Here is a 27716-nt window from a genome sequence, read left to right as displayed (position 1 = left end):
CTTTAAAAGCAGTTTTGAAAAATAATTGTTTTTATTATTTTATTTTTTTTACACAGTGGTATTTACAGGGTACTTCCGCCTGCGAGCTGTTAAAATGTGAATAGGTAATGTACGTAAAATAACGCCCGACTCTCCTGTAATAATGAAAGTGTACATCTTAAAGGAAAAAAAACAAACATTCTACATTCACTAAATATTTCTTTTTGCCGCACCAAGTTATAAATACCATTACCTTTTTTAAAAACATTTTTATTGACATAACAATGTGTGGTTTCAACATTACCCTTCAAACTCCTGTAAACATGCACAGACAGAATACTCCCTGCACACACCGAATGTCATGCTCGATACAGATATTGCTTTTATGAAATCAAGTAATACTATATCATACCATGAACACACAGTCATGAGGACAAAACAATAAAAACCTGATAATTTATGTACATCCTGAAGTCACTTTAATATTCATAAAACATGCTCCTTGTTGGGAGTTGCTGATTTGACTGCCTCGCTGGAGACTGAGAAGCATTTTGACAGCTCTTTGGGAGTAAGAGACAGTGGCTCAGGTAGCACTTCCGATTTGTGAGCCTGCAATCGGCGCGCATCCGCGGATACAGTAAAACCTCTAAAACCGGAGTTCCTCAAAGCGGGAGCCAAGTTTGCCCTTTACCGCCACCTACAGGAGTTATAAATTACAGCACTTTCCAATCCCACCACAGGAGAAAAAAAAAAAACAACTTTCCCTTTTTCCTAGTTCAAACTTCGTAAATTACCTTTACACCCCACCCCCCACCCCTCACACTAAACACCCAGCCATTACGGGGCAGTCCCACACAACACCTGCTGCACATCGACGGAGAAGAAGCGCAAGTTACGTTTCGGTTGGTCGGCACGACATGTAACTGAAGAGATTTTAGGGTACAGCGCGATATGAGCGTTTGGGGTACAGCATGACTTGAGAGTGTTTGGCGTACAGTGCGACATGTAACTGAAGAGATTTTGGGGTACAGCGTGATATGCAACTGAAGAGGGTTTGGGGTACAGCACGATACGAGTGTTTGGAGTACAGCGCAATTTGAGTGTTTGGGGTACAGAGCGACATGTAACTGTAAGAGTTTGGGGTACAACAACTTGTGCTTTCGTGGTTCTAGTGTTTAAAAAGCCACAAAACTGCAGCAGACTGTGGATTATAGATGAATCTAGTGAACCCCCCATGCAAGGTCTAGTTTTACTAACATGGGAACTGTCCTTGTGTGGGCATGCCAGTGTTGCCTGGTAACGATTAAGCATCGCTAAAGATGCTATTGGCTGTGGTATTTTACAGGATGAATGTGTATCTTTTCGTGTGAAAAACCTGGGCTCTTGGAAAAGCCAGAATGGTGTCTGAGATTGTTCAGTTTTGTGGTACAGCTAACCTGCACAGGCCAGTCAGTGTAAAAAAAAAAAGCCTAATTAACTCCATTATCCTGGCTCCTAAGATGCCATTTTTTCATTTAAGGTATAAAAACAACTTATTTTAAAACACAGCTCCCAGTCTATTGACTACTTAGCAAAGTTCTCTTAAGAACTCCATAACTCTCTAGAAGCAACAACATTTATTTTGAGAGTTTTGGAGAAATCCCATGAAGGAAAACGTCAAAGCCGTATCATGTCACTAATAAAACAATTTTTTTTTTTGAACTACCAGCAAGTGAAGAAACTGTTCGAATTGTCTGACCTGATTGTTTGTCTTTCCTGTTGAATACTGAAACACATTTTACCCCAGCAATAAAATAAGATAAATTGTACGACCAGCAATAACATTCTGCCTGCAATTTTAAGAATCTGTAAAAACACAGAACATAGACACATTTTTTTTCCTTTTCCATTGCTAAAGTTCCTGTGCCAGTCTTGAGACTGGAGCGAAGTTGTTTTACCCACAACACCCTGCTGTAAAGTGGAGGAGGGGGGGCACCCCATGAGGCCACAGGGAACCCCCCAGCAGTGTGTGGCAGCAGGCACTTGTATAAACATTGTCCAAGAAGGTCCAGAGGCAGGAGACCTCAGCGCCGTGGGGGGGGTTGCAGGGGGGGTCCCCTCAGGACTCCATCTCGTCTCCGTCAAACACCGGGGGCTCGAAGCTGACCACCTCCTCATAGGTCAGTCCTGAAGGGGGGGGGGGGGGAGATAACATGGTTTAAAATAGATCCCAGACACAGCTGCATAGAGGACAGCAAATGCACAGCGCCATGTTAACCTGGCCTCAAAGACGCTTTTGAGTGAACAAAAAACCTCCTCAGAATAAGATCACATTTCAGGTTGGTTGGTTGGTTGGTTCCTACACAATTATCCGTACATGCTAAAACCCAGCAGCCAGTAAGAATCTGAAATTTTGCAGGAATATCAGCAAGCAAATACAGAACAAAATGGGTGAACAACTATTTTCAGGATGGCACAAGTTGTGGGAATTTCCAATCAGCCAAGTTACAAAGAATGAAATGCATTCCCTGCAACACAGGCACATGCACGCACACACAGACGAACATACACATGCACGCACAGATGGACATGCATGCACGAACAGGCGAACATGTATGTACAAACAGGCGAACACATGCATGCACGCACAAGAGAACACATGCATGCACACACAGGCGAACACATGCATGCATGCATGCACAAGAGAACACATGCATGCACACACAGGCGAACACATGCATGCATGCACGCACAAGAGAACACATGCATGCACACACAGGCGAACACATGCATGCATGCACGCACAAGAGAACACATGCATGCACACACTGGCGAACACATGCATGCACGCACAAGAGGACACATGTATGCACGGCAAGAGAACACATGCATGCACACACACAGGCGGACGCATGCATGCACACAGGAAAACGCATCCATGCACGCACAAGAGAACACATGCATGCACACACAGGCGGATGCATGCATGCACACACAGGCAAACGCATTCATGCACACACAGGCAACCACATGCATGCATGCACACACTTTACAAGCATAAAAAGCTACAGACATTACTCTGACCTGAGTGTGTATAGATATTTTGAAAAAGAAAATACTTTTCAATGCCAATTAGTAAGTGCCAACTGTCTGCTGGGTGGCAGTGTAGTATAATGGTCAGGGAATAGGGCTTGTAACTCAAACATTGTAGGTTCAATAGGAATTGGGACGCTGTCATTGTACCCTTGAGTGAGGTATTCGACCAGAATCATTTCAGTGCACATCCAGCAGTAAAATGGCCTGTGTGCAGAAATGCAGCCCCAGTGTGAGCCGCTGTGGACAGCGCGTCCGCTGAGCGCTTCACTGTGATTCCGCGCGACTCACGTTTCCACTCCTCGATCTCCAGCTCGCGGCTCTCGAAGCTCTGGTCGTATGGGTCGGCCTCGGGCTCGTCGTCGGGGTCGTGGTACTGGGCGAAGTACGGGTGGGCCAGAGCCTCCGACGCGGTGATCCGCTTGTCCGTGTCCAGAACCAGCATCTTCTCCAGCAGGTCCACCGCTGCGGGACGGGACAGGCTGGGTTTGGGCCGGTTCTGAGGCCCACTCCGGCATTCTCCCGTACCCCTCCCCCCCATCCTCCCCCCCCCGCCCCGCAACACCAGTCCCTACTTTTCATCAAATACAAACCTCACACCAGGGCAGACAGCAGGATCACCATTTCTTCATCATACTCACTCACTCTCTCACTCTCTCACTCTCTCTCACACACACACACACACACAGTAGTCCAGAGGAACCGTAGAAAGTCAGAACACACCAATTTACTTGCATGATACGGACACCACAACACTTCGTCACAGACCACAAGAGCGGAAGATTAAAAATCTATGTCACAGCCAACCAATCACAGTTTTTCCCCCAGCTGTCATGGTAGCTATTGAGCACTTAAGTTAATCACACCGCAGACAAACACACCGACGCACAGCAGAGTTCAGCTCAGACGCACACCTCCAAGGCAGGCCTTACCCAGAGGGTTCGCCCCGATGAACACATCGGCAAAGTTCCTTTTGGGCATCTGTGGCAGGGAGTTAATGTAGTTCCTGGCCTGCAGAATAACATGCATCAGCTGGTTAACAGACAGAAAATAGAGGACCTTCAGCTCCAGTTCAGCTTTAATGGGCCCCCTGCTGGAGACCCTTCAGAACTAACCAATAAAACTGCAGGACCTGAGAAAAACACGTTAACTAAGCCTGTTACGCTACGGGTACTCTACGGGTACTCCACGGGTACTCCACGGGTACTCCACGGGTACTCTACGGGTACTCCACGGGTACTCTACGGGTACTCCGCGGGTACTCCGCGGGTACTCTCAGAGTCAGTAAACCTCAGGGTTTAGGACACAGGTGTGCTCCACACAGCACGTTTGAGTGCAAAGCGGCTGGAGCAGGAACAGGGCAGCACAAGGCCGGCGGTACCCGAGACAGCAGCCAGACAGGAAGAGAGAGAAAGAGAGAGGGGGAAGGAGAGCAGGAAGAGAGAGAGGGAAGAGAGAGGGGGAAGAGAGAGAAGAAAGAGGGAAGGAGAGCAGATAATGCAGGAGAGGACAGGAAGAGAGAGAAGAGGGGGGAAGGAGAGCAGAGAACGAATGAGAGGACAGGAAGAGACAGGAGAGGGGGAAGAGAGAGGAGAGAACATAGGAGAGGACAGAAGAGAGGGGGAAGGAGGACAGGAAGAGAGGGCTCCACAGCACAGGAATTCAGCTGTAATGGCTGCAGCGCTGGCATGTCTAGACACCGCATGGAGTCTGAGCTCCTCAGCATTCCTGCTGCAGTGTTATTTTGAAGCTGCATCCATTCCTTCTCAGCCCTTGACCTGGTGTGCAAAGGCTGAGCAGGGATTTCTGCTGGTCTATACTGGAGACTGCATGTGGACCTGTGAACATGCAGATGCCTGCTTGTGAGGAAGTGAGGGGTTTAGTGGTGTTACTGCTGCTTCCATACTCATTCTGGGACTTGAAATGCCCTGAGGGTGGGTTAGAAACTAAGACGCAAAGAGTAGGTAAGCCCTAGACACTGCGGTGATAAGAGGGCTCAGACTTTAAAGGAAGTGATGTCACAAAGCTCAGATAAGGCTCAGAGCCTCAGACATTGCAAGAGGAGGGGGAGGGGGGGCAAGGGAATTCCTGGGTTATTAAAATCATAAAAAAATCACATTTCAGCTGGTCTTACTTTACTTACTTCCTCACTTTAAGTCATTATATGGGACCCGGTTCCTTATTGTCTTGTTTCCTGCATGCATAGAATGCATCTATGATTTTACACCACGACAAACACGCGACCTATGACCTTCCGCGCTGTTTGGTTCAGCAGGAGGCGTATGCTGCGCGAGCCTACACCTCCGGAATAACCCCCACGCCGTCAGCGCTGGTGTTCTGACATCACAAATTTAAACTAAAAGTGGAGTGCGGGGCGTGTCCATGCGCTAGAACAGCGTCTGAACAGGATGAGGCGCCCGGTAGGCCCCAAACTTCTCCCGAGTTCCCATTTCCTGAGTCGCCCATCCCTGCAATAACTTTGCCCTCGAGCGTTTCTTTAGAAAGGCAGCTCCACGGGAGAAAAACAACGCTGTACGCATCACAGCGGGCACAAAGACTACAGAGAGGGAAAAGATAATCCACCGTAAAGCAGAACAGGGCTCAAGACGGGACTCGTTTCTCAGGGACACGCCCGGAATGTGAGCTCAGAGGAGGAGAGCTGGGCTGCGGGAATGTTTTTTTGGAAGCAGGGGTGGGGGGGGGGGGGGGGGGCAAAGAGTGTCATTGTGTAGCCCAGATTTGAAAAGGGTGCACGGAAGTGGACGGACGGACGGGCCGGTGTGAGGGGAGGGGGAGGATGGGGGCGGGTGGGTGCGCGGGGGGGGGGGGGGGTTGCGGGCCGGCAGGGGGGGTCCTCCTCACCTCGTGGCTGGGCATCCTGCTAATGAGGGAAGCAGGGGGGGTCCCCGTCAGGCGCATTATCTGCTGAAGCTGGTTTATATCTTTGGAACCCGGGTCAAGGGGCTTAAAGCATTGCAGACACAAAAGCACTCGTTCGAAAACACAGTCCTTCCTAAAAAGGTCGAACACCCGTCCGGGGTCTTACCCCCACCGTTCTACAGGCACTGGTACAGCACGGGGGGGGGGAGGGGAGGGAGGCGGGGGAGCATGCAAACATGAGGACACAGCTTTACAGAGAAGACAGCGACAGGCTTCGGGTTAACAGAAAAGCACACTGGAAGGGTGAGAGTAACCATGAGAAATATAAAGCACATCAGCCAAAATACTCGATCAATCAATAAACCAATCACATTCATTAGCAGGGTACATCATCACTGTAACTGAAGACGACACTTTCAAAGTGCAGCAGACTGACTTTTTTATGTTTGTCTTTCTAAATGAGTGAAATGAGAGCCTCTTCGCATGGGGGGATGGTGTCATTGTGTAGGCCTCAAACTTACTGACCAAACAAGCAACCAGCAACCAAACTGGCCCTTAAGCCTCATGACCTATTCAAAAACAATACCCAGAACATTCTCCCCCTCGCATCTGAAAGCACATCTTCACAAGAGCCCAAGAGCGTGGGCGACTCCAGTACCTGGTCTCAAACATGACCCCCCAACAACTCCCTCACCCCCACGCTCAACTCAGAACTTTAAAGAAATGCATGCTGGGACAGGAGGAAAAGAACACGCATGCAAAAAGAAAGAAAAAGGGGGTCGGGAAACAGCTGATTGAAGAGAAGCCAGATAAGAAATACTCAAAATGGATCAGGCAATAAAACATAAATAAAGAATAAAATGAACAGCCTGAAAACTCACAGACTCCGAAGAGATTTTCTCCATGAGCTCAGGCCCGGGGGTCCCGACGAGGAGAGTTATTCTCTTCAACTGGTCGATATCTACCAGCCCCCCATGAAGGAAAACTCAGGGGAGGGACACCCCCCCCCCCCCACAGGCGCCCAAAACCGGCCCACAATGCCCAACGGGCCACAAGCGAAGCGACAGGGACGACGCCGCGGAAACCAGCGCAGAAACGCTCACAAACTACAGCCCTGCCCCCGCCATGCCAACACCAACAACCAGCGCAGAAACGCTCACAAACTACAGCCCTGCCCCCGCCATGCCAACACCAACAACCAGCGCAGAGGACCGTTAGAGACAGAGTTAGTAAATACAACGCAGTGGGGGGGGGCGTTCTCTTCCCCCTCACACAAACAGACACCCCCCCCCCTAACCAATCTGCATGTGTTTCAGGCAAAAGCCACAAGCTCAAAGCTTTCATTTACCCCCCCCTGTCTGCAGCAAACACGTTACAAATGCTTCGGTTAGAAGGCAAAGGTATTAATGAAGCCAAGCTCAAGCCATTCATTCTGCACCGAAAACAGGAAATAAAAACTGAGGCTAAAAGCCTGAGGGATGCTGGGTAATAGAGTCCTGACGGGGACGGTTCATGAACGCGATGGGAACAGAACAGATCGACACTTAATAACAATACAACTGGTATCAATGTGACTCCAAACAGACACCAAACCTCCATGGCTCAGTCTCTTTATCGAGGATTAATCTGCCAAATATTAAACTCCCCCCCCCCCCCCCCCCCCCTTCGGGTAAGATACTAGCATTCTCTACACAGCAATCAGCACAGTGGCATCAGAATTAAAACTTTATTCTAGAATAATACAAACTTATGTCTGTGGAGTCTTTAAATATGGACAACTCAACTCTCAAAAATCTGTATAAAATCAAGACCAAAAAACTGCATAAAGCTTTCAAACATATGCAATAAAAAAGTAACTAAAACACTCAGCAAAACGGTCAGGCTTTTACAAGATAAGCGTAAATATATTCTTTGTGGCCCTATATCTAACTTTACGGCCACAAAGACAAATTTTAAACCACAGGAAAGGTCAACAAGATGGGTACAGACCTGGCTTTTCAGCAGATGGGGTTAGCATGAAGAAGCAGGAGGGGGTGGAGGTGGGGTTTGGAATCAACAGGGAACTTAGAGAGGGTTAGTATTTCAGACTAAGTGTGCTAGGAGGAGACACAGGAGAGGGAGTAGGAGGTGTTCAGTTGCCTGGGTAACCAAATCAAGCAGTGCCCCAGCCTGGACTGTGACATCACAATGCACATGCAGCAGGAGACAGAAGTGGCCGTGTGCACACACCCCCATCACATGACAGAGGTGAACACGCGCTGCTTCAACTCCAGAAAACCAGAGGGTTGAGGCATTTTTACTCAAAACACAATTTCCCCCCCCCCCCATCCCCACATTCTGCAAGCCCCAAACACCACAAAGACCTGAAAAACAACTCATTAACACAACGGCACGATGGCAAACCACATCAAGGGCCAAGATGAAACTGTGTGAGGAAATGAGAAAAAAAACCTTAACCACCCTCCAACCCACAAACTGATTTAACCCATGATACCCAAACACACCACACCTTCAATGGCCAGAAAGCCATATACCCCTGAAATTACACATCAGGTAGTACTGAAATAAATTTAAAAAACATAACTTGAGCCAAAATGGAGAGAGCAGAGGTGTCCCTCCCCGAGCCCCTTTCTGAGAAATGACTCAGTCTCAGAGCTGAGGAGTCTCAGCAGCCCGGGATTAGGAGACGTCCCAGGCCACACCCCTCCCCTCCCCACACACAGCGCTCCAGAGGGGCTGAAACCCAAACACGCATGTGCAAGGCCCCGCGTGCCCGTGTGAGTTAGTCACGGGACACACGCCCGCAGTGTCCCGCTCGCTCTGTCCCACATCCAGCCTCCGCTCTGATTGGCCAGACGGGGGTCAGACATTAAGCAGAGGACAGGAGCTCTGTGTGTTTAAATCACGCGCCCGTGCTGGATGCACAGGAGCGTTAGGGTGCAGAAGCTGGAGGAGGAGCAGCAGGAGGAGGGCCCGTGCTGGATGCACAGGAGCGTTAGGGTGCAGAAGCTGGAGGAGGAGCAGCAGGGGGAGGGCCCGTGTTGTGACTGAGTCCATGAAACCGTTATCGCTAACGGCACGTCGCTAGGCGAACGCTCTGGGCAAACGCAGTACTGACAGCGAAGGCACAGACAGAACAGACCAGACGCAGAAACTGAAAGGATACGGTCGGTGCCGGGAAACAGGGTCCGTCCGGTCAGTAGCTCGGCCATGATGCAGCCCACAGACCAGATGTCCACTGCAACAACAGACACAGACACAGACACAGACACAGACGCATGAGCCATACTGAAGGCACGTGAGCCCCCATGCACATCAGAGTCCTGGGTATTTCTATGGAGTGTGTGAATTATGTTCAAGGCAAACGTTCCCACTGGGTATTCAGGTATGCAGGTCGGTAGGAATTTTGGTGTCCAGGTGTGCAAGTGCAGGTACACAGGTGAGCTGGTACAGTGTGCAGGTACACAGTGTGCCCCTGTCCTCGCCTCCCCTGTACCCCTCAGGTGTACCCTCGCTGATGCCCACCTGCCCTGTACCCCTCAGGTGTACCCTCGCTGATGCCCACCTACCCTGTACCCCGCAGGTGTACCCTCACTGATGCCCACCTGCCCTGTACCCTGCAGGTGTACCCTCACTGATGCCCACCTGCCCTGTACCCCGCAGGTGTACCAAGCGCTGATGCCCTCGCTGATGCCCACCTGTCATGTTGTAGTGCATCCAGTTGAGCATGATCTCTGGGGCGCGGTACCAGCGTGTCGCCACGTAGCCCGTCATCTCCTCGTCCGTGTGCCGCGCCAGCCCGAAGTCCAGGATCTGGGGGGGGGGGGGGGGGGCCACGGGTTGGTAAGGAGGGGCAGTCAGGCGCATGGGAACAACCAAAAAATACCTCCAATCCTATTTAAAGCACGGCTCTGAGGAGCTATTAAATATCAATTTCTTTATCTTGGGCAAATTGAAAACGACGGCTTTGTGTTTTTCAGCTTCAGCCATCAGTTCTAATTAAACTACATTCTTGGATATTTCTCTGAACAAGTCTCACTTTCACCACAAAATCATCATTTCATTTGCACTCAGCAGAAGGAGCTTGACTGCTGCACTTAATTAAAGCTCGTCAGACAAAATTCAGCGTTTCAGAAACGAGCGTCTGCTGCAGAATCAGCGCCCGTCGGCTCCACAACAACAACGCAGCGCACAGAGAGGAGGGGGGAGGAGCCATCCTTCAGACTGGCCCCGCCCCCTCGCCTCCACCCTCTGAGTCCCGCCCCCTCGCCCCCACCCTCTGAGTCCCGCCCCCTCGCCCCCACCCTCTGAGTCCCGCCCCCCTCGCCCCCACCCTCTGAGTCCCGCCCCCTCGCCCCCACCCTCTGAGTCCCGCCCCCTCGCCCCCACCCTCTGAGTCCCGCCCCCTCGCCCCCATTCTCTCTCACCTTCAGCTCGCAGTCTTCGTTCACAGCCAGGTTACTGGGCTTCAGGTCCTGTGGAGTGCAGAGGAGACAGCAGTTAAGATCTCACACACACACACACACACACACACACACCCCCAAGGTCTGCTGGGTTCCTGTGGGGGGGTGCCAGTGCATATAGCTGCAGATACTGCATATAATGAAGCGATTCAGGTTAAGCACCTTTCTCAAGGGTACAGTGGCACTGTCCCACCTAGGAATCGAACCCACAACCTTCAGGTTAAGCCCAAAATGGCCATAATACTACACCTGCCTACCAAATCCCATCGCCCTGGAGAAGTGCATGTACTGCTAAACTGTAAAGACTCAGTAGCCTTTGCTTGTGAAATCCGTGTGGACATTGTCTGCTTGTGAAATCGGTGTGGACATTGTTTGCTTGTGAAATCGGTGTGGAGGTTGTGAGACCCGGAGGAAAACTTACTCTGTGGATGATGTCGGCAGAGTGGATGTACTGTAAGGAGAAAAAGGAGAAACAGACGTTTCAACATTTCATTACATAAGCAGTGAAATGCCCTCAAGCGTCTTCACACACGGAAGCGAAACCTCGTGAGCTCACGGACAGCAGATCTGACACACACACCTACAGGCGATCAGACACACACACCTACAGGCAATCAGGCACACACACCTACAGCCAATCAGACACACACACCTACAGCCAATCAGACACACACACCTACAGCCAATCAGGCACACACACCTACAGCCAATCAGACACACACACCTACAGCCAATCTGACACACACACCTACAGGCAATCTGACACACACACCTACAGGCAATCAGGCACACACACCTACAGGCAATCAGGCACACACACCTACAGGCAATCAGGCACACACACCTACAGGCAATCAGGCACACACACCTACAGGCAATCAGGCACACACACCTACAGGCAATCAGGCACACACACCTACAGGCAATCTGACACACACACCTACAGGCAATCAGGCACACCGCTTCTGCCGCACTATATATAAAAGCTCCCTGGACAAGTGCCCCTGGCTCAATTTGGCGAATAGCGGATATGTCTGGTCTTAGGCGATTGGCTGGTCTGAGGTCAGCTGGGCGTGGTAACCACAGTGACAATGTAAGCAGTTGATTGGACAGCACATTCAGTGCGATGGTATGGGGGGGGATCTGACCTTTAACCCCCGCAGAATCTGATAGATCAGGAACTGCACGTGGTCATCGGTGAGCTTCTGACACTTGACAATGTTGTTGAGGTCGGCCCCCATCAGGTGTGTCACCAGGTACCTGCAGAGAAATGGGGGGGGGGGTCACAGTCACCATCACCTCCCTGTAAGACCTTCAGCTGGAGTGTCCAGGCAGCCCGAGACAGAATCATAAAGCCAGCAAAACATGATAAAGCACACACACTTGCTTAATTTGCCAAGAGGAACAACGTTGAACTAACAAACAGGATTGACATAGCAAAATAAGCATGGATCAGCACAGACAGACCTTAACACACACACACGCACGCACACACACACACGCACACGCACACGCACACACACGCACACGCACACACACACGCACGCACGCACGCACGCACGCACGCACGCACGCACGCACGCACGCACGCACGCGCACGCACGCACGCACACACACACCTAAGCACACGCATGCACAAATGAACACGCATGCACGCATACACACACACAAACACACATCTTAGCACACGCACGCATGCACATACACACACGCGTTGCAGTTGCACACATGCCAACGCACACCTCAGCACACACACACACGCACACACACACACACCTCAGCACATACACACACGCACACACACGCACACCTCAGCACATACACACACGCACACACACACGCACGCACACACACACACACCTCAGCACATACACACACATACACACACACGCACGCACACACACACACACCTCAGCACATACACACACGCACACACACACACACGCACGCACACACACACACGCACGCACGCACACACACACACCTCAGCACACACACGCACGCACACACACACACGCACGCACACACACACACACACACACACACACACCTCAGCACACACACACACGCACACACACACACACACCTCAGCACACACACGCACGCACACACACACACCTCAGCACACACACACACATACACTCTTTGTTCAGAGTTGCGCAGTACTTCCTGTCGAGCCCCATTTCCCGCCATAGCTTGCACAATCTGATCCATTTCCCTTTTTCAAAGAGCAGCCTGGTCTGCGTGACTCAAACCTTTCCGCAGAACACCCACAGATAACCCACTTTACACCGAGATTACAAATCAGGCTGCAGTTAACACAAACTGTGTTCAGTTAAAATTCTCTTTAAAAAAAAAAGAAAAAAAAGAAAAAAAAAACGGTCACTGCAGGACGATAACAGTGCAGAGTCCACAGGAGCATCAATCTGATCCGTTTAGGGACGATTCCGGACACATCCACACACAGTCACAATCTACACAAACTCCACCTCCAGGACAGAGGGACAACAGTGAATTAAAGATACCGCTCTCCGTGAAGCAGCCCCCCCGGTTGGATCCCGGGTTCGAGCTAGCACAGCTAGCACAGCTGGCACAGCAGGCAGAATCTCAGACATCCTGCTCTGGGAATAAACTGAGTCTGTGCCTGGGGTGTGCAGGCTGGGTGCCTTCCTTTTCCTCAGGAATGTTCAAAGTCTATATTTAGCACCCCTCACTTCAATTAAACTTAAGGGGTGGGGGTGGGGGGGGGGGGTCTGGCCACCACATACCAACTGACCCCCGCACCACAGGAATGACAGTAAAATTAATTTCAGCACAGATTTATGGCTTTGTGGTGTTTTCCATATACGACAGAGAGCTGAAACCCATGAGCTCTTACTGATGCCTGCTGCTTATTCCACCCACCGCCCCAACCAGCCCACAGCCAGCCCCCCCCACCCACTCGCCCCAACCCCCCTACTCTCCACAGGGAGCGGTGCACAAGTCCAGGACTGAGAATATTCTTAGCTCAGGTTTCTATTTATTCCTCACACCAATACAGCCAGCTGTGTGTTTGCATACGTGTGTGTGCGTGCGTGCATGCATGTGTGCAGGTGTGTGTGTGCAGGTGTGCGTGCATGTATGTGCAGGTATGCGTGCGTGCAATGCGCAGGCATGTGTGTCTGTGTGTGTGTGTGTGCATTTGTGTTCATGTGCAGGCATGTGTGTGTCTGTGTATGAGAGTGTGTGTGTCTGTGTGTGCATTTGTGTTCATGTGCAGGCATGTGTGTGTCTGTGTATGAGAGTGTGTGTGTGTGCATTTGTGTTCATGTGCAGGCATGTGTGTGTCTGTGTATGAGAGTGTGTGTGTCTGTGTGTGCATTTGTGTTCATGTGCAGGCATGTGTGTGTCTGTGTATGAGAGTGTGTGTGTGTGCATTTGTGTTCATGTGCAGGCATGTGTGCGTCTGTGTATGAGAGTGTGTGTGTGTGTGTGTGCATTTGTGTTCATGTGCGGCATGTGTGTGTCTGTGTATGAGAGTGTGTGTGTGTGTGCGTCTGTGTATGAGAGAGTGTGTGTGTGTGTGTGCATTTGTGTTCATGTGCGGCATGTGTGTGTCTGTGTATGAGAGTGTGTGTGTGTGTGCGTCTGTGTATGAGAGAGAGTGTGTGTGTGTGTGTGTGTGTGTGTATGAGAGAGTGTGTGTGTGTGTGTGTGTGTGTGTGAGAGAGTGTGTGTGTTCTGGGAAAGGAAGCCCTGCCCTCCTCCCAGTGGAACAGCCCACACTGGGGCTCCTGCTCCCAGCCCGCCTCTCAGCGCCTGACCCCAAACGGCCCCCGCCCCAAACGGCCCCGCCCCCCCTCAGCACTGCACGAATCTGGGACAGCAGGACAGCTCCAGGGGGCCAGCAGGGCTCACGGCGGGGGCGGCGGGGGCAGCGGGGGGAGCGGGGGCAGCGGGGGGGGACGGGACATGAGAACCATGCCACGCCCGTATCACAGTGTGGGTACAGGCACACACACACGCTGTTCTGCCCCCCCTCAGCGCACGGTTCTGCCCCCCCCCACCCCCACCCCCGCAGGTGAGACTCTGTAACCAGCGCTGCTCTGTGCCGGCTCTGAATGGAGCAGACAACGTGAGGTCACTGTTACCATGGAGACGAGCAGAAGTGAGCACATGTTGCTACCCTGCATGGGTTTCGCTCCCACACACACGCACGTGTACACACACGCACACTCTCACTCTCACACTCACACACACACCCACACACACTCACACTCACGTGTACACACACGCACACTCTCACTCTCACTCTCACACACACACCCACACACACTCACACTCACTCACACACGTGCGCACACACGCACACACTCTCACACAAGCACACACACACATGCACGTGCACACACACACACACACTCTCACACACACACACGCGCACACACACACACACACACTCTCTCACACACACACACACACACACACACGCGCACACACACTCTCACACAAGCACACACACACATGCACGTGCACACACACACACACGCATACACACACACACACACGCACACACACTCTCACACTCACACACACACACACACTCACACTCACACTCACACACACTCTCACACAAGCACACACACACATGCACGTGTACACACACACACACACACTCTCACACAAGCACACACACACATGCACGTGTACACACACACACACACACACACACACACACACACACACTCTCATACACACACACACACACGCATGCACGCACGCACACACACACAAACACACACAGCCTGGCGATAAGACAGCACACACGATCAAGAGCAGGGAACAAGCTTCACTCACACATCGTTGAACTCCTCCAGGCTTGTTCCAGGTGTGAAGACATCCAGCAGACCAATCACCTGCAACACAGAGCCAGACGCGTCACATGACCATCCCCAGGGGCTTCTGGGTTCGGGGCGGTGGAGAGTTGTGCGACAAGCAAGAGGTTTATTTTATTACAGCGACTGAAAGATGAAATCCATACTGATAATTTATTCGCTCGCTCACTTCTTCAATTTGGGCTTGAAATTTGCAACTCAAACATGCATGAGTCACAGTCATTTGTAAAAAAAAGATATAATAATAATCATACATTAAAATAACTGTTATTAGGTAAAGGCACCCGTAGAAACACAAACAGTGGAATAAAAGTGTGACTTCGGGAGAATAACGAAGAGTGACGGCAGAAAAAGAGACAAACCAGAGTCTGTTGCTCATGCATTTGCATCAGATCCAAGAGGGAAAAGGTCAAACTGAAAGAGCACATCCTGCAGAATTTATTTATCTGAGATTTGGTGAGTCTAGAGCTCATCCAGTGCAATGATTTCTCCTTTTATTTTCCAGCTGAGAATGTTCTGCAAGATCTGTGAGTATCAGCCAGCAGCCACGGCTGCCATTATGGGGGTGTTATGGGTGAGAATCTGAAGGAAAAGCGGAGCTGGTTTTCATGCAGGGGGGAGAGACGCTGGGGGGGGGGGGGGGGGGGGGGCTGGAGGAAACTGTGAGCCAGGGGGAGGAGACAGACGGGCCCAGGGGGAGGAGACAGACGGACCCAGGGGGAGGAGACAGACGGACCCGGGGGGCTTCAGGGAGTCTGAAAGGGTGAAAGGCTTGGAGGCATCCCCCCCATTAATCCTTTAAGGTGCAGCGTCATAAATGCGTGACTAGAATGTTCTTCACTGAACGTTCCAATGCTGATGTCACAATCACTACTGGTGACTGAAAGAAATGAGAGTTCTAAAACACTGACTTCCAGAATTAAAAAAAATAAAAATAATTTTTTTTTTTTTTTTTTTAAAACCTACTTTTCGAAGGGTTAAAAACCCAGAGGCGTTACCAGGCAACAGGACCGAAAGCAGTTACCACGCGTGCATTTAACCACATGAATTGTGACCATAAACCGCGGTGGGGGCTTGAGCGAGCTGCAGGGGGATCGGCACCCGCTCACCAACAGCACGGAGGATTAGGGTCTAGTGAAGAAGAGGAGGAAGCTGTGGTTGATGAAGGTGATCCGGTTTCACAAAGGCTTCAGTGCACAAACAGGACGTGCATTCTGGGTAACCTGGCTATAGAGTTACCCCCCCACCCCCCCCCCCCCCTCACTCCCCAGCTTGCTTTCACCACCAGGGTGTCACATGACATCACAGTGATCCCCTGCCCCCCACACACCCCCAGGAGGCCCCGCCCCCTGCTGACAGTCCTCAGCAGCGCTGAACATCCGACAAAAGCGCCGTGCGCAGCGTCAGCCTCTGCGACACCTGCTGGGTCCTAACCCACGGGGGGCGGGGGGGGGGAGGGGGGGGGGCTCCACGGAAACTGCCAGAAAAAGCCTGAGACCAACGTGCACGTGTGACGACCTGCGCCAAACAACAGGAAGGGGTGAGGGAGCAGTCAACAGGCTGACCCTCAAATCGAGGTTAAGGACGGGATTTTGGAAAAACGTGGCCCCTGAGGGAGGCAGCGGCACAAAGGAGCTGTGGGTACGAAGCACAGCGCGTGACCTGGGCATCTCATGCTCCGCCCAGAACTCAGCACCTGAGCCAATCAGAGGCGAGAGAGAGAGAGAGAGGGGAGTGAGAGAGAGAGAGAGAGAGAGAGGCGGTTCCTTTCCCTGCGAGCGGGAGGGGCAGGAGGAAGAGGATGAGGAGGGAGGCGGGACTCACGTTCTCGTGCTTCATGTGTTTGAGCAGTCGCAACTCGCGGTACGTGCGCTTGGCGTGGATGATGGACTGGAACGGGCGAGACAGCTTCTTCACCGCCACCTTCAGGCCCATCTTCACATCGAAAGAGGAGCTGCAGGGGGGAGAACCGAGGAGAGGGGTCAAACACAGCCCTGTGACCTCACAACACAGCCCTGTGACCTCACAACACCGAGCCCTGTGACCTCACAAACACAGCCCTGTGACCTCACAAAACACAGCCCTGTGACCTCACAAAACACAGACCTGTGACCTCACAAAACACAGACCTGTGACCTCACAACACAGAGTCCTGTGACCTCACAAACATAGCCATGTGACATCATAACACAGAACCCAGCCCTCAGTGAGCAGCCAGATTACAGCAGTGCTTTACAAACACTACTGCATTACATTACATTACAGGCATTTAGCAGACGCTCTTATCCAGAGCGACTTCCACAACTTTTTACACAGCACTTACACTGCATCCATTCATACAGCTGGATATATACTGGAGCAGTGCAGGTTACGTACCTTGCTCAAGGGTACAACGGCAGTGTCCTACCAGAGAATCAAACATACGCCCTATAGGTTAACAAGGCCAGCTCCTCACCCATTAAACTACACTGCCGCCCAGCAGAGAGGTCAAACAGAGCCCGGCCCTCACAGCAAGCAGCCAGTGTACAGCCGTGCTGTACAAACATTACTGGCCCTGAGCAGACGTGCTAATCCACAGCGGCTTACTTTAGCATAGCATCCATTTCATACAGCTGGATATAGACTGTAGCAAAGCAGGCTACGTGCCTTGGTGCCACGGCAGTGTCCTACCTGGGAGACTACAGGCCCAGTCCCGTACACAACATACTACATTCCCACCCAGGACCTCACCTGTATGGTATTTCACCTCAAATGTTTCAGTAAACAACCAGCAGGTTCCCCGTTAACATGAGGAAATCATACCTGGTGAGAGACCCGTGCATGAGCGCACTTCTCCCATGACAGCGAGCGCCAGTGTGTGTCGAGGCCACTGCACGTCAGTGATGTCACCAATATTCCACATAAACCCATTTGCGTCTCAAGCCACATAACAATGCACAACTTGCCATGTTCGTGAAAGTTTTTGAATCTTCAGTTTTCAAACAGAAAGCTTTACTCCCAAACAGAGCTTGCATTTTCAAACAGAGCTTGTTTGAAACACATTTTTAAAAATCATCAGATGCTGTGGCCCTTCAGGACAGGTCTGTTCTAAAAGATATGGCAGAGAAATAAAAGCAACAGTTGATCTGACTGATTAAAAGATGTGTCTGGAATATTTACTCTTCACAAAATGCACGTCTGTTTTGACAATGTGCCAATAAGAGTAAATCATCCCTCAACAGAATTAAATCTGCCAAGAAAAGAACAAGCCAGGGCTTGTTACTGATCAGGAGCTGTACTTGCAGCGGGAACGCAACCCAGCACACACAGGGCACCCCCCCAGGGCCCCCCCTTCCCCCCAGTGCCCCCCCCCCCCCCAGGGGCAGGTGTGGGGACACATGCTGTACGGTACAGACACTGCAGAGAAACTAAAAAACACAGTGGATCAGTCAACAGGTTAGTCTGGACCAGACCCAGCTTGCAGCATTTGTGAATTCACCCAAAGTCAGTCCAGCCTTTTTCCATAATAAACACACAATTTTTACATGGGAATCATTCACCTGCCCCGCCCCGCCCAGCCCAGCACCGCCCTGCAGGTGTGCAGTGGTTAGGCAGCTGCAAGGTTGAGGGTTCGATTCCCAGCTGGGGCACTGCTAGTGCACCCCCCAGCACCTGAAGTTGTCGTGACAGACTTGTCACGGATTAAGCTGGACAGAGTCGTCATTCCAGGACATGCAAATGGGTTTGCTTCACAACAAACGAGCCAGCGGCAGACAGCCAATAGGCCGCCTCCCTGGGCCAAGGCCGCAGGGTGATGAGACTTTACACACAACTCAGGAACCAGAAGGCTTCACACGCTCTGCCTCAAGAGGCTTGCTCTGTGTGCCACGGGGCATGAGAGTGTGCGTGTGTGTGTGTGTGTGTGTGTGTGTGCGCATGTGTGTGTGCGTGTGTGTGTGTGCATGTGTGTGTGTGTGTGCAGGTGTGTGTGTTTGTGCGTGCGTGTGTGTGTGTGTGCATGTGTGTGTGTGTGTGCAGGTGTGTGTGTGTGTGTGTGTTTGTGTGCGTGTGCGTGTGCAGGTGTGTGTGTGTGTGTGTGTGTGTGTGTGTGTGTGCAGGAGTGTGTGTGTGTGTGTGTGCATGTGTGTGAGTGTGTGTGTGCAGGTGTGTGTGTATGTGTGTGTGCGTGTGTGTGCATGTGTGTGTGTGTGTGTGCAGAAGCGTGTGTGTGTGTGTGATTGTGTGTGTGTGTGCAGGTGTGTGTGTGTGTGTGTGTGTGTGTGTGCAGGTGTGTGCAGGTGTGTGTGTGTGTATATGTGTTTGGGCAGGTGTGTGTGTGCAGGTGTGTGTGTGTGTGTGTGTGTGTGTGCAGGTGTGAGCACAGTGCAGGTATACGGGGCATGGGAGTGTAGTATAAAGGGAACTGGTCTGGTAACCTAAAGGTCACAGGTTCGATTCCCGGGTGGGACACAGCCGATGTACTCTTGAGAAAGGTACTTAACCTGCATTGCTTCTGTATATACGCAGCATGAATGGACGTAAGTGCTATGTGAGAAGTGTAAGTCACTCTGGATGAATGCCTGTAATGTAATGTGCACTCTCCGTGCTGAATCCTCAGACTCAATTAGGACAACCAGTGCACAGAGCCCTAATGTCCCCCCCCCTTCCCCCCCGGCCCAGTTTCCTTCACTCACAGCCAAATATAAAGGAAAAAATAGCAACAACACAGCTACAGATATCCTGCTCGCCTTCAGACATCATAAAGAGTTATGACCGTTCTGTATATTTTGGGTTGCATTCTAATTCAGGACGTCCCATGCAAACTGCTCACTTTAGCTCCCTGCTTTAATTTGAGACGTGTTCCCTGGCGAGAGATGAACGCATCCTAACGCAACTGGACCCGTTTTCCAGGAAACGGACTGTAGAATCCCCCCCCCCATGTCAGGTGACCTAGCCGAAGGAAAGAGACTGTGGAAGGCATTGCAAACTAGCCAGGTACCCTGCGTTCACATTCAAGACTTTCCAAATGGTTCTAGTCACTTCGTGCAAGAACGAACCGTCTGGCTCTTTGCAGGAGCTAAAGCCGCTAAAGCAGCCGAAGCAGCCGAAGCAGCCGAAGCAGCCGAAGCAGCCGAAGCAGCCGAAGCAGCTGAAGCTCGCTGCAGTGCACATCCGCCCCAGTCATAGCACATAATCCCCAGCCTTGTTTAACTCGTTTCTGACTAATAACAAACCCTCGGCTTTCTGCTGTCGAATCAGATCTGCGGCCTCCAAATACCAGGCATACAATACATAGCGTCCCTCCAGCCCAGTGACGTCGCTGTTAGGAAGACACTGACCTCATCGGGGGTGGGGGGGGGGGTAATGAAGGCACTGACCTCATCGGGGGGGGGGGGGGGGTGGAGTTATGAAGGCACTGACCTCAGCGGGGGTAGGGTCGGGGTTGTTGCCATGCAACAATGTCCCGGTAACCGCCGCCAGCCCGTTTCGGATAAACCGCGCGATTCCGCGCCCCTCCCGACACGCCGCGACACGAAGCGGAATTCCTCCCGCCGCAGATCACCTGAGCTTCCCGGAGGCAGGCTCCGCCCCCTCAGACGGGCCGAGTCCGGGGGAGCAACACCTCCCATCGTCATGGGAACAGCGCACAATAATAACCACCCCCCCCCCCCCCCCCCGAGCCCCCCGTACCGCTAGCAGGAGAGAGGGAACGCCAGGCCCGGGGATTTCCCAAACAACCGCGCCTCTGTGCTCAGGTCAACAGGACACCAGCCTGCAGGCCTTACTGCTGCCAAAATACCCATTCCGCACTGCCCCCCCCCCCTCCAACGCCCCCCATCCCACCCCACCCACCCGCCCACCCGCTCACCTCGGGCTGCTCAAAACACTTCTGGGAAAACCCAAATACTTCACCCAGTGTTTAATCTACAACCCTCTTCCTGTTCCTTCCGTCCTGCAGGTTTTTCATTTCAACCCTAATTTGCCCCGCCTGATTCTACAAATGACCCCGTTCAGTGAGATCTCTAGCTGCCGAATGAGGCGTGCTTTGCTAGGGCTGGCCTGGAAACCTACGGGACGGTAGAGCTCCAGGAACAGGGATGGGCAGCCCAGACACACACCAGCTAAGAAAGATTTCAGTAACTGCAGCAGGGTCAGGAGTGACTCAAAGCTGCCGACAGACCAAAAACAAGGCGGGAAACCCGTTGGGGTGACAGGAGGCAGAACCTGTCCGAACACTCCCCGTCCTAACGGCCGCGGTGCTCCTGCCTGAGTCACGGCGCGCAGACAAACCGGCCCCGTGGCAGCGCTCTGGAGACCACCCAGAGGCCCGGACCAGCGCAGCCGGGACAAAAGCACCTCTGTTTCAGCGCCTCTCTGACACCCGGGGCTGAGAGGGCCTTTCGCCGCTGCTTCACACTCCACAGCCAACGCCGGGTTTACTTCTGAACGCAGAGGGAATCTTCGTACACTCAAAAAGCGCTTCAGACAGCACAAACCCCGCGCTGCAGCGACAGGACGCGTTTTCCTGGCGTTTCGGTTTCAGAATGCCCCCCCCCCCCCACCCCACCACCAACACCTCCCCCCCCCCCCCCGCACCCACCCACCCACCCACCCACTTCCTCCCGCGAACGCGCTAACTCACTCTTAGCGCTCAGACATTACAAACATATCAGGCCGTCTCAGTGTGCTACGCTGGAGCTGCCAGCTAATGCAGAAATGCAGAAACGCAGAAATGCACGACCGTGCCTTCAATCCCACCTCCAGCCAAACGCAGTCGGGAGGGAAAACACCAAACAAACGGGCCTGACTTCAACAAGAAAAAAAATCCCCTTAAAATTCCGAGGAATTCCAGAATCCGGCCTCTTGCTACAAGCCAAAAGGGAAGGGCAAGACTGCTAACACACCATGCGGGGGGGGGGGGGGCTCTCTGCCCCACACACACACACACACACGCAATGTCTTCAATCACAGCAACGGCCAATGGGCCCCCACCGCCCCAAGGGCAAATCATTCCTGGGGAGGGAGGCTGCAACCCCCCCCCCCCCACACCAGGGTCCAGCCACAGCTGAACCCATCTCAGCTGATCTCACAGGAGCACTCAGACTTAGCGTCACATATTTAGAGCCCGCCGTTTAGACTGCTCCTGAAACCCCGCCCCCCCAGGATCAATCTCGGCACAGGCTTCTGCGTGAGGTCTGCCAAACAGAAACCAGCTTCCGCAATCTTGCATTTCCCATCAACCCTCGGACCCGGAGTCCTGGCAACACCGCGCGGAGCTCAGCTACTTCCTGCGCGGAGCTCATTCACTTCCTGCGCAGAGCTCAGCCCCTTAATGCGTGGAGCTCAGCCACTTCCTGCGCGGAGCCCAGCCCCTTCCTGCACGGAGCTCAGCCCCTTCCTGCGCGGAGCTCAGCTACTTCCTGCGTGGAGCTCAGCTACTTCCTGCACGGAGCTCAGCCCCTTCCTGCGCGGAGCTCAGCCCCTTCCTGCGCGGAGCTCAGCTACTTCCTGCGCGGAGCCCAGCCCCTTCCTGCGCAGAGCTCAGCCACTTCCTGCGCGGAGCCCAGCCCCTTCCTGCTCGGTTAGCACTACTGCGTTCGGGCTCGAGTCACGCTGTCCCCAGTTGTGTAAGTCGCTCTGGATAAGAGCGTCTGCTAAACGTGACGTAAGGAGTCCAGGCCGGACCCACGCTACAGCTGGAGTCTGCGCGTTTCTCCCCACGTTCCCGCCCACAGACACGCAGGCTTGAGGGCTCATACGCGTAAGAGACGTCACTCTCAGTGCGACCTCTACCCTGGGCGATGAGAGAGAAACCGCATAAAGGAGAAATGCTCTTTAAAAAGGGAACTCTTCTCTAGGACTGCGTAGAGAGAGTGAATTTAGCAGGTGACTGAGAGAAGTGTGAACGGGTCCTAAAACGCTTCAGCGATGGAACAAAGTGGAAAGACACTACTAAAACCCGCCAGGAACAGGGATCTAAAGCACACAGTCACATCATTGTACCGCGAGAATGACCTCATTATGGCCAGGGCAGGACACCGTGTATTACCTACCATAGCAACAGATGAACACATTTTGTTTAAATATTGGTAATTATAAAAATTGGCTGAAATGGTAAATGTGGTCCTGCAGGGTTCCACAACCCGAGCGTGAGCCAGACGGAGGCTTCGCCTGATTGGCCGGGATGTATCCAATTACACAGCGCCGGCTGTGTGTAACACGAGCAGTCCAACCGGGTTCCCCAGCTCAGTATCATCATGTCCCCTCTACTTAAACTGTTCCTCTACAGCTCCCATTCGATTTCAGCAGATAAACCATAAGGCCTATTAATGACACGCTCGTTATGGACACGTCGAAGGAAATAAAACGTTCGGGGTTTTATTATTATTTATATTTCATTCTCCACAACTCTTTAATAATTGACAGCAAAAAAAAAAACAGGAAAAAAAAACCCTGATTTGATGCACCTGAGAGATTGTAAAAATGCTTCAGAAGCGCATTTTTTTCGCGAGTGCCTGACAGGCGGAGGTGAAGGGGTCGGCAGCAGGGTGCAGACGCGTGACGCGATCAGTCAGGAGAGTCGGCAGGAAGTGCTTTTCCTGGCCTGGAAGGGGCGAGCGCATGTTCGGGTCGTCACGCTTGGCACAGGCTACGCAGCGGCGTGAGTCTGCATTTCAGCCCCTCAGCAGAGCCTGCGCCCCTCCCCGTCCTGCTCTGCGCCCCTCCCCGTCCCGCTCTGCGCCCCTCCCCGTCCCGCTCTGCTCTGCACCCCTCCCCGTCCCGCTCTGTGGCTCCGGCTGGTCGTACGCGACAGCGCTAAACCCTAAACCTGCACAGGCCTGTAATCAGAGGGTCCGTTCTGCAGGCGGGATGTCCAGCTCATCCGATAACGAGCCGCAGGGCTGTGATTTCGGGGCTGCGCACGGGGAGAAGTACCAGCCAACAGACAAAATGTCGGATTAGGGTGTAATCCTCTCTCAATCCCCGAAAATTATCACCCCCATCTGGCGATCTTTTCTTTTCTTTTTTTTATTTTGGGGGAGAAAGCTCACCACAGCCGCTTTCGGTTTCTAAGACGACCGCGAACAGGTGTTGCACAGCAACAGGGCGGCTCGTAAAAGTTCACACACAAATTACAGACAACAGGGGGATCTAAGCCACATACTCAAGCGCAGGTACTGGTTATAGCTACCTAACCCTAACCCCCCACCTACCCCAATGTGCAGTGGTAACAACTCCAGACTGCCCAGGGTTTTTCCTGTACCCTCTGTGTAAGTGGCGTAGGCCTCTGTCACAAAAATATAAAACACTTTGCAACAGACAAATAAAATAAAATCCTGTTTAGGGCCCCCTCAAAGGCTCGGGCCAGTAATGGTCCGTTTGCTGGCTGAAGAACCACAACAGCCTGTTCTAAAGGACTTCATTGGCTGCTGATTGAACAGAAACCTGCAGACACAGCGCCCCCTCCAGGACTGGAGTTAAACCTGCAGACACTATGCCCCCTCCAGGACTGGAGTTAAACCTGCAGATGCTGTGCCCCCTCCAGGACTGGAGTTAAACCTGCAGACACCGTGGTCCTCCAGGACTGGAGTTAAACCTGCAGACACCGTGGTCCTCCAGGACTGCAGTGAAACCTGCAGACACCGTGGTCCTCCAGGACTGGAGTTAAACCTGCAGACACCGTGGTCCTCCAGGACTGCAGTGAAACCTGCAGATGCTGTGCCCCCTCCAGGACTGGAGTTAAACCTGCAGACACCATGGTCCTCCAGGACTGGAGTTAAACCTGCAGATGCTGTGCCCCCTCCAGGACTGGAGTTAAACCTGCAGACACTATGCCCCCTCCAGGACTGGAGTTAAACCTGCAGATGCTGTGCCCCCTCCAGTACAGGAGTTAAACCCGCAGATGCTGTGCCCCCTCCAGGACAGGAGTTAAACCCGCAGACACAGCAACCCCTCCAGGACAGGAGTTATGCACTCCTCTTCACAGCACACAGGAAATGTCCACAGCATTTAAGCAGGAGGCAATGGAAAGAGTGAATTGTACAACAGTGGTTTACTGCAAAAAAAACCTGACTGCAATGACAGAAATTACCCAAATATACTGTAAATTGTTTCAGTGAAAGGAAAATGTGAACTGGATCACCAGGCTCCACTACTGAATACTAAACACATGCTTCTAAAATGATAGGACTAGTACAAACCGCCAGAAGAAATTGTGGCAATCATCATAATGAAACCAACCAGATCAGACAAGTCGCTACACCACGTAGTTAGAAAAGAAAATTCTATGGGAGTGTCGGGGGGGGGGGGTGCGTTGTGTGTCAACGCCCACAGGTCCCGATGTTCGTACGAGCAGGGAGTGCCGCACTACGCAATCATTCCACGTGCTGAGCCGCCCTTGTGCAAAAGACCGACGAGAATTTAGATCGTTACACCTCAATCCAGAGAAAATCTCTGCATTTTATACGTTCAGAAGAATGTCACCTCGCTGAAAAGCAGCGTGGACAATATGCCCACCCCGAAGCGTCCGTCCGAGAGTTGCGTCTAATCTTGGTGGGACATGACTCACAGAAGGAAAAACGAGGTGACATCATCGGGTAGCCTTACATCAACACATGCCTGTAGAATGCACAATGACTGTCGCGGGACGATGTCGTCCTCCAAACAGGCGAATGTTTTTTGTTTGTTTTCGCAGTGGGACTACATAGAATTAAAAAGCACACTTGAAGTGAAAAAACTAAAAGATGTATAGGCTACATCTGCACATCTCTACTTAAGTACAAGACACAATCCACATTGAAAAACAAGGAACAGAACTCAGTAGGAACGCAAATATGTCGTAGATGCATTCAAGACTGCATATATGTCTGCGGATTGTACAGACCAGTTGAACAAGCTATTGAAACGTGACGCACTTACAAGCAATGCCTAAATGATCGTAGCCTACTATAATTTTCAGAGAAGACGCACGCACAAACGCGGCCAAGCGAAATATTGCAACCCACTGCTCTAGATAAAGTATCTGGCACTTAGGGGTAAACAATGTCCGTCATAACATCTGGGCTGTCAGTCGTCGTGTGCAACACACCTTTGAGATCGCGTGTTCTACCTCAACACCCTGAACAGACTGCACTTGCTGACATCTACCCGTGTGCACAACCTGCCGTCGTTTTGTTTACAGTTTAAAACGTTCTGTACAGTGTGACCTAAACTGTGATTACCGTCACTTTACGATCATTAATGAACCAAGTACCGAGTACGCTGTGTACTCGAATATGCTTGTCAGATTTTAACAGTGATAATTCTGCAGCAAGCAACAAATAAGACAAGTAGCTAAGGTTGATGTTATCTTCTTAGTTAGCTCGTGAGGAAATATTCCTCAAGATGCAAGATAGCCACAGCATTATCGTCACGGTCTTCACAAAATAAGAGATGAGGGTAACCCCCCAGACAGTCTGACTAAAGAAAGCTTGCAAAGCAACATTTAGATGAAGGCAATTGAGCGATGCATTTCACACATTTGCAAGGTAATAACACTTTCAAACTTTGCAACGGTTATAAGCGAGCAGAAGCGGACCCATCGATACGTTTGAAACAACCATTACGTTCACGCAGTGTGATCATCAAGATAGCTGGCTATCTAACGCTAGCAAGATATGCGAATCTGATAAACATGCCTGCTAATTATTCAAGAATTGATAGCGCAATTGCTGAAAAAAAAACAAATATTTCCCACACACATTGAGCAGCTAGATAATAGTCCTCGCCGGCTAACTGCCCATTAATGTTATCTAGCCAGTCTCAACGGCAGTCGCGGGCCTCGCCGAGTTGTTTGCCGCGATGATTGAGCAACAATATAGTCATCCCCAGGCCTTGAAACGAGCCAGCTTTCGCGAACTTGCTGAGGCAACGATTGTGCAAGTGTGCACTATGCTAAAACAAATCAAGGACAAATTAGTTTACCATACGGATCCGTAAGCGCCAGATCCGACAGGAGACAAGCTCTGGTAGCGTTCCGGGACCTCCCAAATCGTTTTGTTGAGCTCCTGTCGGTAGAAAGTAGGTCTCTCTTTCTGCGACATTCCAACAGAATAGCCAGTCCCGCAAAAAATACGCAAACAAGTTGTTAGCAAGTTATTCTCCTTTGTCAATGGAAGTAGCTGGCTATGCGATGGCAATATCAGAAATAAGGACGACAGCAGACTTGGTCGATACGATAACTGGATCTGCTATAAATTTGCAGCTCTGTCGTGGATCGGTGTGCAGTTTTAATCTTAGCGCACAAAGAGGAATCCGTCATTGGAAGCCGTATACTGAGAATGAGCTGCGTTCACCGTGGGTTTCCCCAGCGCACGACCCTTCCTGCAGTGCGCTCCCAAAACCCTCCCCTCATCTCGCGCGAGTTCAGTGCGAGAGCAGGCAGGACAGCCAGTTTGCAATAAACACCTTTCTTTCAGATAACCTCGCC

The 27716-nt window shown here is 51.8% G+C and overlaps 1 protein-coding gene across 2 annotated transcripts; it reads right to left on the bottom strand.

The window, feature by feature from the left end:
- Positions 1 to 12: 12 nt before the first annotated feature.
- Positions 13 to 27630, bottom strand: LOC118211184 (mitogen-activated protein kinase 14A). Of its 2 annotated transcripts, none has more exons than XM_035388132.1 (12): positions 27212 to 27630; positions 17093 to 17222; positions 15231 to 15289; positions 11543 to 11654; positions 10816 to 10845; positions 10359 to 10406; positions 9630 to 9744; positions 9098 to 9169; positions 6813 to 6892; positions 3984 to 4062; positions 3343 to 3516; positions 13 to 2145 (listed from the first exon to the last, which is right to left on the bottom strand). In XM_035388132.1, exons 1-12 carry the CDS (start codon positions 27328 to 27330, stop codon positions 2078 to 2080), a joined length of 1086 nt encoding a protein of 361 aa, XP_035244023.1. In that variant the 5' UTR covers positions 27331 to 27630; the 3' UTR covers positions 13 to 2077. The 2 variants fall into 2 exon arrangements, with proteins under 2 accessions (XP_035244023.1, XP_035244022.1); XM_035388131.1 differs by lacking the exon at positions 6813 to 6892 and adding an exon at positions 5914 to 5993 and having other exon boundaries at positions 27212 to 27629.
- Between the last annotated feature and the right edge of the window lie 86 nt (positions 27631 to 27716).

Source organism: Anguilla anguilla, chromosome 13, assembly GCF_013347855.1.
Source record: "Anguilla anguilla isolate fAngAng1 chromosome 13, fAngAng1.pri, whole genome shotgun sequence".
In the NCBI taxonomy this organism is placed as follows: Eukaryota; Metazoa; Chordata; class Actinopteri; order Anguilliformes; family Anguillidae; genus Anguilla; species Anguilla anguilla.
The sequence above is the reverse complement of the archived record's forward strand: the minus strand, read 5'-3'. Positions and strand labels throughout refer to the sequence as shown.